At 37.7% G+C, this 13,442-nt stretch overlaps 1 protein-coding gene across 3 annotated transcripts in view; it reads right to left on the bottom strand.

Annotated features, from left to right (window-relative positions):
- Positions 1 to 13,147, bottom strand: part of LOC106948733 (CREB3 regulatory factor-like) — a 42,706-nt gene extending 29,559 nt beyond the window's left edge. For 2 of the 3 annotated variants that reach the window (XR_001425236.1, XM_015034573.1), the window contains exons 1-5: positions 12,972 to 13,147; positions 12,291 to 12,502; positions 3,307 to 3,377; positions 1,057 to 1,115; positions 860 to 976 (exon numbers count right to left, since the gene is read on the bottom strand). Coding sequence is in view for 2 of the 3 variants with exons in the window: in XM_015034573.1 (XP_014890059.1) it covers positions 860 to 976; positions 1,057 to 1,065 (126 nt within the window). In the remaining variant the exon portion in view is untranslated. Of the gene's footprint in view, positions 1 to 859; positions 977 to 1,056; positions 1,116 to 3,306; positions 3,378 to 10,921; positions 11,120 to 12,290; positions 12,503 to 12,971 lie in introns of those variants that run through there. The other variant, XM_015034574.1, reaches the window with a different exon arrangement.
- Between the last annotated feature and the right edge of the window lie 295 nt (positions 13,148 to 13,442).

Here is a 13,442-nt window from a genome sequence, read left to right as displayed (position 1 = left end):
ATTTTAAGTCAGTAACTCCTTGATATTGATGAAGACGTTCTAGTTCCACTGCAGATTATTTCAGGTATCAAATGGGAAAAATGTCTTGTTGAAAGTAAAATAATCTGCCAAAGAAACTGGCACTTTTTATCAGGATTAAGGAATTATTGACTTAAAACAAGCTCCTATTTCTTGTTTAAAAGTGTAAGCAGTAAGTCACTGAAAATACATCAAGTATTTGTCTTACTTAGACAAATAAGATATTTTAAGAAAAATATTCTAAATTAAGAAAATGTTACTTGAGATTAAATTTCTTGAAAGCAGCAAACATACAGCTCTGGAAAACATCAAGAAACCACTAAAAATGACCAGTTTCTCAGATTTTACTCTTTATAGGTTCATGTTTGAGTAAAATGAACTTTATTCTTTTATTCTATGAACTACTGACATCATGTCTCTGAAGTTACCAATAAAACATTTAGTTTCTATTTGCAGAAAATGAGAAATGGTCAAGATAACGAAGAAGGTGCAGAGCTTTCAGACCTGAAATAATGCAAAGAAAACAAATTCATGTTCATTTAGAAACAACAACACTAATATTTTAATCAGGAAGGGTTCAGAAATCAATGTTAGGTGGAAAAACCAGGAGGTGGATAAAACTTAACTTAAAATGCTCATTTGACGGCGGGATTCTTATTTTTTAAGCCAGATTTAGTTTGAATCATGGTGCGATTTCTTAATTAAATAGTTTATTTCACAACTCAAAGAGAATCGAATCGATAAGTGATATCGATGATGGAATCAGTATCGATGATGGAATCAGTATCAATAAATTCCCATCAGTTCCCATCAGTTCCCATCCCCCACCCTGGTCCTCTACCTGATCGTACTCAGTCCTGCCCCCTTGTGGCGACATGGCCAGCGGGCAGGGGCTCAGCAGGCCCCTGTGGCCCCCGTAGGCCTCGCCAAACGCAGGCTCCATCCCATTCATACCCGGCTGCAAGCGGAGAAGCAGGTGAGAAACTGTGAACATGTAGGCCAAGCGCAGCGAAGGCGTGAGGGCCGGAGCGGCTTTACCTGAGGCATGCCCGAGGCAGGAAGGTGTCAGGATGTGGACACGTCACATCAGGCAACTTCTGCAGCAAAAACAAAACGCACTTTTCATTTCAAGCAAGAACAGCTCTGCTGCGTGTTTCCGCTCTGCAAAAACACAAAACCTGGCCACGGGTTTTATTAGAATAAACATCGTAATTCACTCGAAATAAGACAAAACTAACAGATTTTCTGCAAGGTGAAGCAGCTTGTTCACTGTAAAACATGTGAAGTTGGTTTAACTTGAAAATGAAAGTTCACCTGCTGACTGGAAAATGTAATTTAAGTCACAAGAAAATTGTTTTGGTTTAAACTCAGAAATTAAAGTTTATGAAGTTGATTTAACAACAACAGACAAGTTGTCTAAATATTGTTTTTAAGCTCATTAATCTTGAATTGTGAGTTTTAACTAAATGCTGCAATTTAAACCAAATAATTATTTCACAATATGCAAGAAAAAAAACTGCCCTCACCTGGTTAATAAAGGTTACAAACATTTTTGTTTGCTGTTGCCCACTGTTAAATTTTTTAATTTTTATTTATTTATTTACTTGTTATTGTTTTTTAAAACTTTTTAAATGTAATCTGTGTAATTTTAACCTGTTTGATGTGTTTTTTTTCTTGTTTTTATCTTCTTTATACAAGTACTTTGAGTGAAAGTCAATAATTATTGAAAATTAATTATTGACTTAATTAATTTTGATTAAAGTTGCAAAGTTATTTATAAGTTACTTTTTATTTAAAGTGTACTAAGATATTTGCAGTAGAAACTAGACCAGAAATACTTGGTAACATTTTCTGTTTTTGTATAAGAAAAATTAGTTCAACCCAGAAAAACAATTTAAATTTAGCTGAACTGGTGGCGTTTTGTTGAGGAAAATATTTCGTACTTGTTGAATCTTGTCTCAGTCGTCTCCCACTTTACCCCCTCAATGTTTTTATTTGTTTCTATTATGCTACAGTGTTTTGCTCAGATTTTTAAAGTCGGCTGCTGTTGGTAAAATGATGAATGGGATAAATGGTCTTGACTATATTTGGCAGTAATAATGTAACATAATGTGATAATATTAGATCTTAAACGGGACGTATCATGAAAACTTTCATGTTTTTGTTATTCTGTCTCAGTTTCTACTGCTTCTAAAAACAGCTCAAGTCCTTTAAAATAGTAATAAAAAAAACACTCAGCTGTTTTCTGCCAATAAGTTAATGTTTTTTGGTGTCTGGAAAAAAACATTAGCTTAAATTTGTGGGTACAGAGACGTGCAGACGGGTAGCGTCTGCAGACTGAGTCTCTCTCTGCAGAGCAAAAGGAGACGTGGCTCCTTTTCTGTGAAGACAGAAAAGATCAGATGATCTCCCAAAAATTAAGGAAATTATGGAAGATTTATCGATTTGCCCTTAGTAACCAAATTCAAAAAACTGAAGATAAAAGCTGGTTTCCATTTCAATTTAAAGAACAGCAGCACATCAAGCAATCTTACATGTTCAAAACAAAGCAACCATCGTTTTGTACAGGTTAATTTGCAAACCCAGACCTTCATAAAAGGAGAGACACACAGAAAACACCTGAATTACTGACTATAAACAATAAAACTACATTAGAAAAAGCCAATTCTCCTAAATAAAGGAGGTTGATCTGATTTCTCTGTTTGTTTTTAAATCCCATTGGGAATGTCCATTTATTCAGATCACCAAAGCTGCAGTAATAATCAATTTTGGATGTAATTTTGCACACAGTAAAAGGCAACACCTTATTTGAAGTGGTGTGCATAAGACTGACAGCATGAACATGAAGGAGTCTCCATGAATGTTTACGACTGTTGTCATGAAGTGTCAGTCAGTAAATAATGACACTTTAATACAAAGTTGCATTAAAAGTTTAATTAAAAGTGTCAGCAGTCATAAAAATTCAAACTGCTTCATCTTCATCGCAGTCTTATTTATGCACACCTTGCCAAATAAATGTTATCCAATACAATTTAAAAAGCTCTTCAGACTGAAGGAGGCAGAGGGGGCGTTTCATTCTGGGGGTTTTCAAAAGCAGTCACTTTTCTGCAGAAGGAAAAGTGACCATTAAAGCATCAGTGGATGTGATTTACACAAACACAATGGTTCTACACACAGCAGAGGAAAATATTTTACAGTAAAAAAGATAAAGACGAATTAATTTCCAGAGAAAACGTCACACAGTCAAAACGTTTCCAAACAGAAGCGACAGAAGGAAATGTTTCTTACCTTAGACTGAGAAGGTGAAAAAGTGGAGCCCTTCTTTCACATTTCGTATCCCCAAAAATCTTTGTCACAGTCTGAAGAAACAAAAGAAACAGGAAGCTGTGAGTCTCCTTAAATTTACACTCACATGTTTGCTTTGTTTGATCAAAAAACGACAAACTATCAGAGGATTTTAACGTGTCCAACAGCAAACATTTCTGAGATGAATGTGATTCGGCAGCAGGAGCCATTTTTCACTGTTTGGCTTTATTTTGCTGTACTGCTCTCCTTTTTAAAGTCTGCGCAGCCACCAAAGCTAAACCTGCTCGTGTTTGTGGCCTGCTTCTCTTTTTGCTATTAATACATCCATTTATTCGACATAAACCAGCTTCCTGCTGAACAGAAATGTAGGACATGTCACTTCCTGTCAACAGAGAGCTTTCCAAACAACAATTGCAGAAGCTTTTATGGGGCAAGAAAAGGTTAAATTTGATTATGCAGCAAATATGGAGGATTACCACAGAGCATTTGTTACTTCTGGATGAACAGATGTTTTGACACGAGCTTCAACAAAGAATAACTTTGATGTCACTTTGTTAAATATTACACAACCTGCAGAGGAGGAATGGAAATCTAAGCACCTGGAAACAGGAGAAGACAGTAAATCTAAAGTAAAAACGCAAATTAAATGATTCATGAAGGCAAAATCTTAGCAAAACTCAAACAGCTTATAGATTTATGGCCAACGCTGAGCAGCGGCGCAAACTTTTTTTTCACACATATTATGAACACATTCGTAAGTCTTACAGGATCCTGTCGGCACTTACATTCAATTCATGTGAAAACTTAATATTTATAGCTGGGGTGTTAAAAGTGCGGCGCAGGGGCCAGTTTGTGCACTTTGGATTGATTTTGTGCAGCCCTCCAACTGCAATTCAACTGTGATGCAATTTTTATTTGTAATCAGGATGAAACTATTACCGAATTAGTTAAAATAAAAAATGTAAAGTGCAACACAAAGCATTCGTCTTTTCATAGCCAAGCTTTTACATGAAGTAAAACCGCATTTTTCCAGAGACGTTTACTGAAAAGCCGACTCTGCTGCTCCCACATCAGCTTTTATTGTATGCATTTTTTAGGTAAAATAATTTTATTTAGAAAACACATTTTCAGCAACAAGGCATTTCAAAGGGCTTTACATGAACACAAACAAAAGAACAGAAGAAAAATAAAAGTAATCCACAATTATAAACTAGTAGGAGTTTCTCTTGATAAACTCCTATTAGTTTATAAATATGATATTTATAAACTCCTGTTAGTTTATAAATATCATATTTATAGACTCTATATGTGCGAGAGCCAGACAGGAATAATGTTTATAAGCCATAAACAGAGCAGGCGCCTTGAAATCCTGTTCTTATTACTGAAAATAAATTTGTTAAATCAAGTCCAAAAGAAACTAAAAACTAGACGCCTTTCATTTAATACAGCAAATTTATTTTCTGTAAAGTATTTTTAACTGCAAATGCATCCTTAAATGATCAACCATACATTAAAGGAATGCTACTTCATTGCATTTTAGGCAATCAAATGTTTATTTTCTTATTTTAAAAGGAATGTACTCAATTGTTTAGAGGATTTTTATGTATTTTTAGTATTGCATTTAAAAAAAGCTGAAATAAAAAATCTGCAGAATGTGCCCATTTTCTATCTGATTTTCCTCTAATAAGAGGCCATTTTGAAGCAAAGCATTGGTAGCTGCACATGTTCAGGAGGTAGATGCTGATTTTTTTAAAGCATTTGATCAGCTAATCAGATTGATAAACGGATTTAAGATGGTGGGTTATTATATTTTTACTTGTTCTAATTATATCACTGCACTGAAATAAAGCGCAACTGATCATTTTGTACAAACACAAAAGCACAGTGAGAGGGCTTTTTAAACATAAAGCTCATTCTTTAAGCTTTTGGTGATTGAATTTGAATGTCAGCGACTGAAGTCTAAAATTAGCGCACAGGAACTGAATCTGCAACGTTCACCGAATATATTTGTTGCACTGTCAGAACCTTTCGCCGTGACTTCAGATCTCTCCAGGGGAAAATATCCTGAGTTGTGAAACAGGAAGTGGAAAGAAAACATTATCCTTGACGTCTAAACATGGGCTTTTCTGCAGCTGATCAGTCAATATGTCCTGAGAGGCAGCTTAGCTGACAAATCCCCACTGAAAACAGGCTAAAATAAAAAGAAATTGTTGTGATAAGTAGACTTTTATTTACTTTAGAAACTGAGTTTGAAAAGACAATATGCCCTCATTCTGTGCACAACTGTAACCAGATTATCTTGATCAGATTAGTTTGAGTAAAAATACCAGTTTCCTGCTAACAAAGTTTTAACAAAATCTTGGCAACAAAATTGAGAACGTGTGACACAAAGATTATATCGTAAATATAGAAATTCCTACTATAGAAGCTGTAATTTTAAGTTAATATGTTTAACATGATTACCTACTAACAATTATTTTAGTAATCGATTATTCTATCCATTATTCTGACGATTAATTGGATTAAGTAATTAGCACATTGTATATCTGTATTTACTCTAGTAAACAATCAATTACAAATCAGTTGACAATCATTTCAATAATCGATTAATCACGATTAATGATGATTAATCGTCTCAGTCTTATTACCTTTCTTCGGCCAGTTGACCAGCAGTGCACAGCAACATGTGAGAGGAGGTTATTTAACTTCCCTTTGGGATTAATTACGTATTTTTGAACTTGAATTTGTCACTTTATGTTCCAAAAAAGCCCAGATATTCTAATACTTCGTGCAACTTCTTATTGGAACGACTTCTGCTGTAGCTACATGGAAACCTCAACTTTTTTTATAACGATGCAGATAAAGAACAAACAACAAAAACACCGCGATGAGCCTAAATGTTGTAGTTTATAGAAAACATTTCTTAGCTGCATAAAACGGCTCACTGTAAACGGTAAAAAAAAACAAGTCATCCGCACATTGTTATGATAATGCAGGCAGGTTTCCAGAGAGTTTTTACTGCTTTCTCATTTACAACTGAATACAGGGATTTTGGCTGAGGTTGTTCAGAAAAAAATGTTAAACCGAATCGTTAGGAAAAGTGCGTTTTGACTCCCGACCCGATCACACTCGACCAACGACATCTTTAGAAAAGAAGAGACGAGGCAAAGCTGTAAGCACTGATCAGCCTGAGACGCTTACAAATGGCAACATGATGAAATACAGGGTAACATCTATGCACACACACACACACACTCACAGCAGAAACAATGCTGGCATACTGTTGGAAAACTGCGGAAAAGCCAAAGCATGCAGCTCAAACAGACCCTTGCTCAGTGATTTGAGAACAATGCCAGAATATGTTCCCTTTGGATTGACCTCGGGAGCACAGGAATGAGGAAATGAAAATCTGCCTGGCAGTTGTGAGAAGCCGCTTGGAAAGCTGGTATTTGGCTCATAAAGCATGCCAGCTACCAAGCCGCTGTAACACAAACAGTCGCCAGACGCATAAAGTAAAGTCTGAACTCGATAAGGAGAATAATGATCCCTGCAAAACTACGAACGCTAAGAGACATACCTCTCTAGCACGGAGAAGAGGCGATTCAACCCGCAAAGTGCTGCAGGTTTGTGGAAGATTTAGTGCCGTGTGCATTTTCATGCCAGCGGTTTTGCTTGTGCACACAACACGACCGGCTTAAATGCCAGTTTAAACTGCTTCCTTCTCAACTTAGGAAAAACATGACAAATGCCTCCACAACTCAGGTACCAGGAATCCTGTTAGTAATCGCATTAAACGTCAAATTATGGCACAAAAGAAACACACAGAGAAGTTCAGCAACGTGTTAACATGCTTTTTAAATAAAATCTCAGATTTTAGGGCTGCTATGAATTATTGCTTCAATAACCAATTATTCTACTGATTATTCTGATTACTCGATTAATCAATTAAAAAGTTTGCACATTCTGCAGATTACGTTAGCTGGAGATAGGCACCAGCACCCCTCCCGACCCCACTGAAGGACAAGGGTGTTCAGAAAATGGATGGATGGATGGATTCTGCAGATTTTCCATTTAACCACTGAAGACTTTTTACACAATATTAGAAATACATTAAAATATGCAAACAAGTAATTCAATTCCATTTGTAAGTAAGAAAATAAACATTTTATAGCCTAAAATGCAAAAAGAAAAATCGATTACTAAATTAGTTGATGATTATTTCAACAATCGATTAATCGTCTCAGCCCTACACTCATGTTCTTTCCTGACTCTTCTGTGTTTCTGTTCAGACTAGGGCTGGACAATAAATCAATTTTATTGATTAATCAAATTTTTGTTTGTTTTTATCTTTGGAAAATCTGAATTTTTTGTTCTCACAATCCACTTATTTAGTTCAAAGTTCAGAGTGACGTCAGCACACCACAAAGATGTCATCCTGTTTGACCAAAGTCTTTTACAGTTTCTATTTATTTGGACTTTGAATTTAGGTCAACTCTGAACTCAAAGGGTCAAGCTAAGATTTCTTCTTTTAATAAAAAATAAAGTCATGATGTTGCAAAAATACAGTTGTGGGAATATGAGAATAAAGCCAGAAATTTTATGAAAAACACCAAAAGATTAATTACTCAAGCTTTGTAATAATTAAAACTACTTTTTCTTGAAATATTATGACAGTCTTCTGGTAGAATGGCGTCTTTATTCTGCTAATATTATGACTATATTCTCTTAATTAAACAAATATTCTTGTTTCAGGTTCTAATACTCTGTTGTGCAACTTACAGAAAAGAAGGTTAAAGTAAAAAAGCAAGAAAAAAATCTATTAAAATGGTTGGAAAAAATCAGAGATTTTTAAGCTCAGCAGTATTTCAGGCTCCTGCTGAGTTGCAAAGCAGGTATTTCTGCAACAACTGGCTTCATTTTGCGACTGTTGGCTCAACATCGGACTCGGTCCAAAGGTCCCACAGCTAATAAACTCACTCTGACAGGTGGATTTTACAGCAGCAGCACAGGGAAACCAAACAGAAGCCATTAATCTCCAAACACCGTAAGTTTCAATCCAGCAGCTCCCATCACTGTGAAGATCGACCAAAGATTTGTTTTGTTCTTTGCAAACAAGAATCTGGGAGCAAACAAAATGCCCTGAGCACCGCAAGGTCTGTGGCCAGATATATATTCACAAGCCAAACAAGAGTGCTAACATTTACAGTGTGGAGCGATACGGCTCATGTGGTGCAGTTCATGCATGACGGCGGCCATTTTGTCCTTCATATCGGCCCATAGAGGGGGGCTACGCTGTTTCAGAGGGAGGTAGGAGTAAAAACACCAGCTTCAAAGTAAAACTGAACATGTTAACACAACCAAAGATATAACTGACTATAGGGCTGAAACGATTAATTGAATTCATCGCGATTAATCGCTTATTGAGATAATCGTCAACTAATTTAGTAATCGATTAATCGTTAACTGGAGCATATAGACTCAAAAACAGAACAAATTACTGAAAGAACAATGCAGTCAGAGCCAAAATTTAGCCAAAATTGTACACAAAATAAAAAATATAGTATATATGTGTGTCTGGAATGCACAAAGACGTTCAATTCAGACAAACATGGGACAGAAATCTAAAATAAGATCAGGTTTCCTGCTTGGAATTTGACTTCAATCAATCAGGTTCGTTTGTTTTGCACGTTTCAGGCAGTTCAAAATGCTTTACATCACAAAAACACAAAAATGTAATGTAAGAAAAATGGAAAAAAATCGATCTTCAGGCTTTTTTCATCCACTAATCAATCCATACGTCCATCTATCTAGTCAATTTGCCTCTTTTCATTCATTCATGTATCAGTCGATTTGCTGTCCCATTTGCATGTCCATCTATTCAATAATCCATCTTTCATTCCTACTTATAAATATTAAATTTCTGCCCATACTGTGCAATATTTTTACTCTTTATTGTCTGACACGTTGCTGCTGTTGCACAGAAATTTCCCCACTGTGGCACAATAAAAGATATTTCTACTTTTCTTCTTTGTCTTTACAGGGTGTGATTTAACAGTTTTCATGTATAAAGCCTGAGGAAATTTGAGGCTTGAGACTTTGGAAAGACTGGAAAACATGCAGAAATCCTGAAAGATGTAGAAAGATGGACATTTTAAACATCTATATCAAAGCTGGAGCATTTTAATATTTTCTATCAATAGAATGCCCAGAGGTTATACTGAAGTAAGAGCAGCACTACTTCAACATATTTTTACTCAAGTTAAAAAGTAGTCATACAAGAAATTACTCAGTAAAAACAAAGGATTTGGTCAAAAAAGCTGCTTAAGTACTGAAAAAATAAATAATGTAACATTTAAAAACAACATCAGATGAACCAAAATACAAAGTTATGTGGAAATGTTGGTATTTTAAAGTCCAAAATGAAAATAATTCGCACAGATAATATAATTCTTAAGTAGCAAAATCAGGCATAAAAAACATTTTTCCAAATCAATTTCTTTCACTAAGAAACTTACAAAACTTTAACAAAAACTGCAGATATGTGTCTATGTGGTGATTTTTTTAAAGTTAAAACGGGCTTGTTCTTCACAGTGGGAGAAATTTTACTTAAGAGCAACGATACTTCATAATAAAACTACTTAAGTAAAAATTAAAAGTGCAGCGTAGTAAAAATACTCCTACAAGAACATTCTGTCGAAAAAGTTACCCAGGTAAATGTGACTAATTTTTTTTAAAATCAAAACTTTAAATGCAGAAACATGTTTATGTGTTTCGAGGTAATAACTTTTATTTATTTATTTCCCCCCCTTTAAATCATGGCATTTTTCATGCACTAAGCACAATCCTGTCTGTGAACCTTGCGGTAAATTTAGATTGTGAGAAAGAATCAAAATTCAGTCGCTGGAATAAAGACTCAATCATAACTCAAGCATGATCCTGAACCACGGATGGCTGCGCACGAAACAAGGCGAGCGGAGCAGCGAGAGAGGCTGGGATGGAACACCATGGCCGAAAACCGCGATGAGGAGGCGGGGAAGCGGTCCGGGGAGACACCGTGCTGTCTGTCAGTCAATCTGGGAAGCCCATTTAAACCCAAATTAAAGCTAAACAAATCAATCTGGACACCGATCAAATCACAGATGTGCGTCTGAGTTCTCCATTTCTGTCGTAATTGCGTGAATGAATGCAAAAGAGGAAAAGTAGGTTAAATAAACGACCCCCGCCTCCCTCAGTGTCCTTGGAGCTCCGTTTCCCACTCAGCCACGGAGGGATGGAAGTGGCTCTCTGTCCGTTCTGTGCGCATCTTCATGCAAAAAAACATTTCTATGAGGGCAAACAAATTGGATTTAAGGGTGGAGATCGGGTGCCGGTTGGTGGGCTATCTGGTCATGAACACGCGGTTGTGTCCGCGCAGCTGGATGAAACAGCAGCGGGGGAGGGAGCTGTGGTGGCCGGCTGAGAACATCCAGAAGGCACAGCCTCTATTCCACTGTACACACACACACACACACACGCACACGCACACACACAGTCCTAATAACCCTCCTTATGCATATTCAGTTTCTAAAAAGATAAAAAGAAGCGAATATGTCCTCACCAGCAGCCGCTGCTGCGCTCCGCGGCGCGGAGAGACGACCCGGCAGTCATCCTTTCAGCGCACAGACAACAATAAAAAATGGGGCGCAGCTGGCAGTGCCACCGGATGTCCGATATTAATGAGGATGAGAATCAAACCTCCGCGTTTTTAACCCCCCCGCCCGCCATCAAGGGTTGGGTTTTAACCAATCTGCCTGCACTTTTGCAAAACCTTGAAAAAACAGTTTAATCGCTGCTTATATCCACCTGCAGCCCCGATTGTAGCGGGCCAAAACAAGTTGGACTCGGTGTGCAATGTTGCTTTTTTAGAATAAAATCCGAACCGACTCAAGGCTCCGTGATGCGCAGGGAGGACTTTGAATTAAAAGGGGGTTCCTACTATCATCAGAGAGAGTGATTTCCTCTTTAAATCTTTAAATGGTGGCGCCGTTGCCCTGCAGCTATAAAGGTCATGAGTTTGAACCTGGGGTTGTTCTCCATGTTCTCCCTGTGGGTTCTCTCAGGGTACTCCTACTTCCTTATAAGGTTAATTGGTTTCTCTAAATTGGTCCTTCTTAGGTATGTATGCTCTAAACCAATGACAGTTGGCGTAAAAAGTGGGTATGCACCATAGGGGCGCTGCATTAGAGGGGGCGCCAAAATATGGGGGGAAATTCTTGCCATTTAGCATTTGCTGTGTTTAGCAGCTGTCTGTGCATGTGCAAATTGTATGATCAGTGTAAGGCAGTATTATCCTTTGTTTTTGAAAACCAGAACAGTGAATTGTTCTATTAACCTATCAAAAAAAAACAGGATACCCCCAAAGGGGGGGGGGGGAGGAATTTACATCCATGATCAACAGTTTTGTTTCGAAAGATGATCAATTATATCAATCAATTTCATTAATATAGCGCATTTATTAAGTGTTGTGTAAACATAATAAACACATCATATAGTCAATAGTTGTAAAAAAATAACAGACATTACATCTTGTAAAGTGCAATCATCAATACACATCAAATATGTTGGTCAAATTTATGGTCCAAACGCAGCTGTAATCGGTGCGTTTTTAATTTTGGTTTAAATGAACTCTGTTTCAGCTGTTTTGCAGTTTTCTGGAAGTTTTTCCAGATTTGAGGTGCATAGCACACAAAATCTACACTCTGAAAGTTCTGGTGCTCTTATGGCTTAAAGGCCCAGCTGCTTATTTCACTACCTTGAACAAATATAAAGTAGCTAAACACCATGCTCTAAATGGTAGGTCATATTTTAATACAACTTATTTTTTTTTCCTCCTTTATGTGAAGCTTTAAAATCCTTGAGTCAAACTTTTATTCAACTACTTTTTTTGTTGTTGCGTGTGTCAAACATACAACAGAATGATGCTTTACCTTCGCGGAGGTCCCCGTCCGAGTTGCCAGGCTCCTGAAGACCGTGGGTAAAATGTCTGCCACGGCCTCTCCAGATGATCCCACCCCGCACCATCCGCGGAGAGGAGCGGGGGATCGCGATCAGACGGCAGCTGCGGCCGCTAAAGCCTCAGAAATCCCCTTCCTCCTACTTCCACATGCAGGAAGTTGGTTCGCAGCCGGACAGAGCTGGCCTACATCGCGGATAAACAGGACAGGAAAGACGGTTGTAGGACTGTGTAACACCCCCCCTCTCCTCCCTAATTCACCCCACCTCCTCCTGTTTCTCCCTCTCTTTCATTGGTGCAGATAAAAGCCTGCCGTTTTATAGACGAGAGGCTGGGGAGAATAAAGACTCACCTATTTAATACAGCTTTAATTAAAACAAAAATGTGCTCACACTTGCGGGGAGCCCATTGCGTGTTTGACTTGCTGTCGCCCGCTGGACTCACTAAACAAATCGCAAAGTGACTTTCTGCAGCAGTTCCGCGATTTAAAACACACTTTATATCCAAATAGAGAATGAGGAATAAACATAAGGAGGGCGTGGGGCTGTCACTGTTAGGAACTGACGCAGCAGCAGCAGCTGCCCGGCTGGAGGCAGCGCCGCGTTTCGGGCTGCGGCGGACCGGGGAAGCGATAGGAAGGAGAGGAGCGACTAACCTGCCAGCAGCTGGAAGGGTGTCAGCTGTAACAACAGCTGCAGTCCCCCGCGTCTCTCCGGCCTGACCCAAGTTTACAATAAATAGTTTATGTTGAGCGTCAAAACAAGACGTCGGAGGCGTTAAACTTCCGGGTGCGATTTCAAAATAAGAGTCTCGAAGCACGTTACTATTAGGTTAACGAGGCAGTACATTTTAGTTATTGTAAAAATGTAACGATATGAGGGTGAGTAAAATATAAGGGTTTTTTCGCTTTAATTTTGTTGGAAAAAAAAAAGAGATACAAACAGTGGCAACCCCAAGAGGGGGGCATAAGAGGGCCATGACCCCTTCTTGAAAAATGTTGGCCTCTCCACTGGCCCCTCAGATTCATGTTCAGGTCAGAGAAAGGCTTATAAAGTAACTATTTCAATAAAGACATAAATATAAAACCTAATAAATAAATAAATCTATGAAGTTAAAAATGTATTAA

The sequence above is a fragment of the Poecilia latipinna genome, unplaced genomic scaffold (genome assembly GCF_001443285.1).
Source record: "Poecilia latipinna isolate Pla-1442-1.1 unplaced genomic scaffold, P_latipinna-1.0 Scaffold305, whole genome shotgun sequence".
NCBI lineage: Eukaryota > Metazoa > Chordata > Actinopteri > Cyprinodontiformes > Poeciliidae > Poecilia > Poecilia latipinna.
Note: the sequence above shows the minus strand (reverse complement) of the source record. Positions and strands in the feature narration are given on the sequence as shown.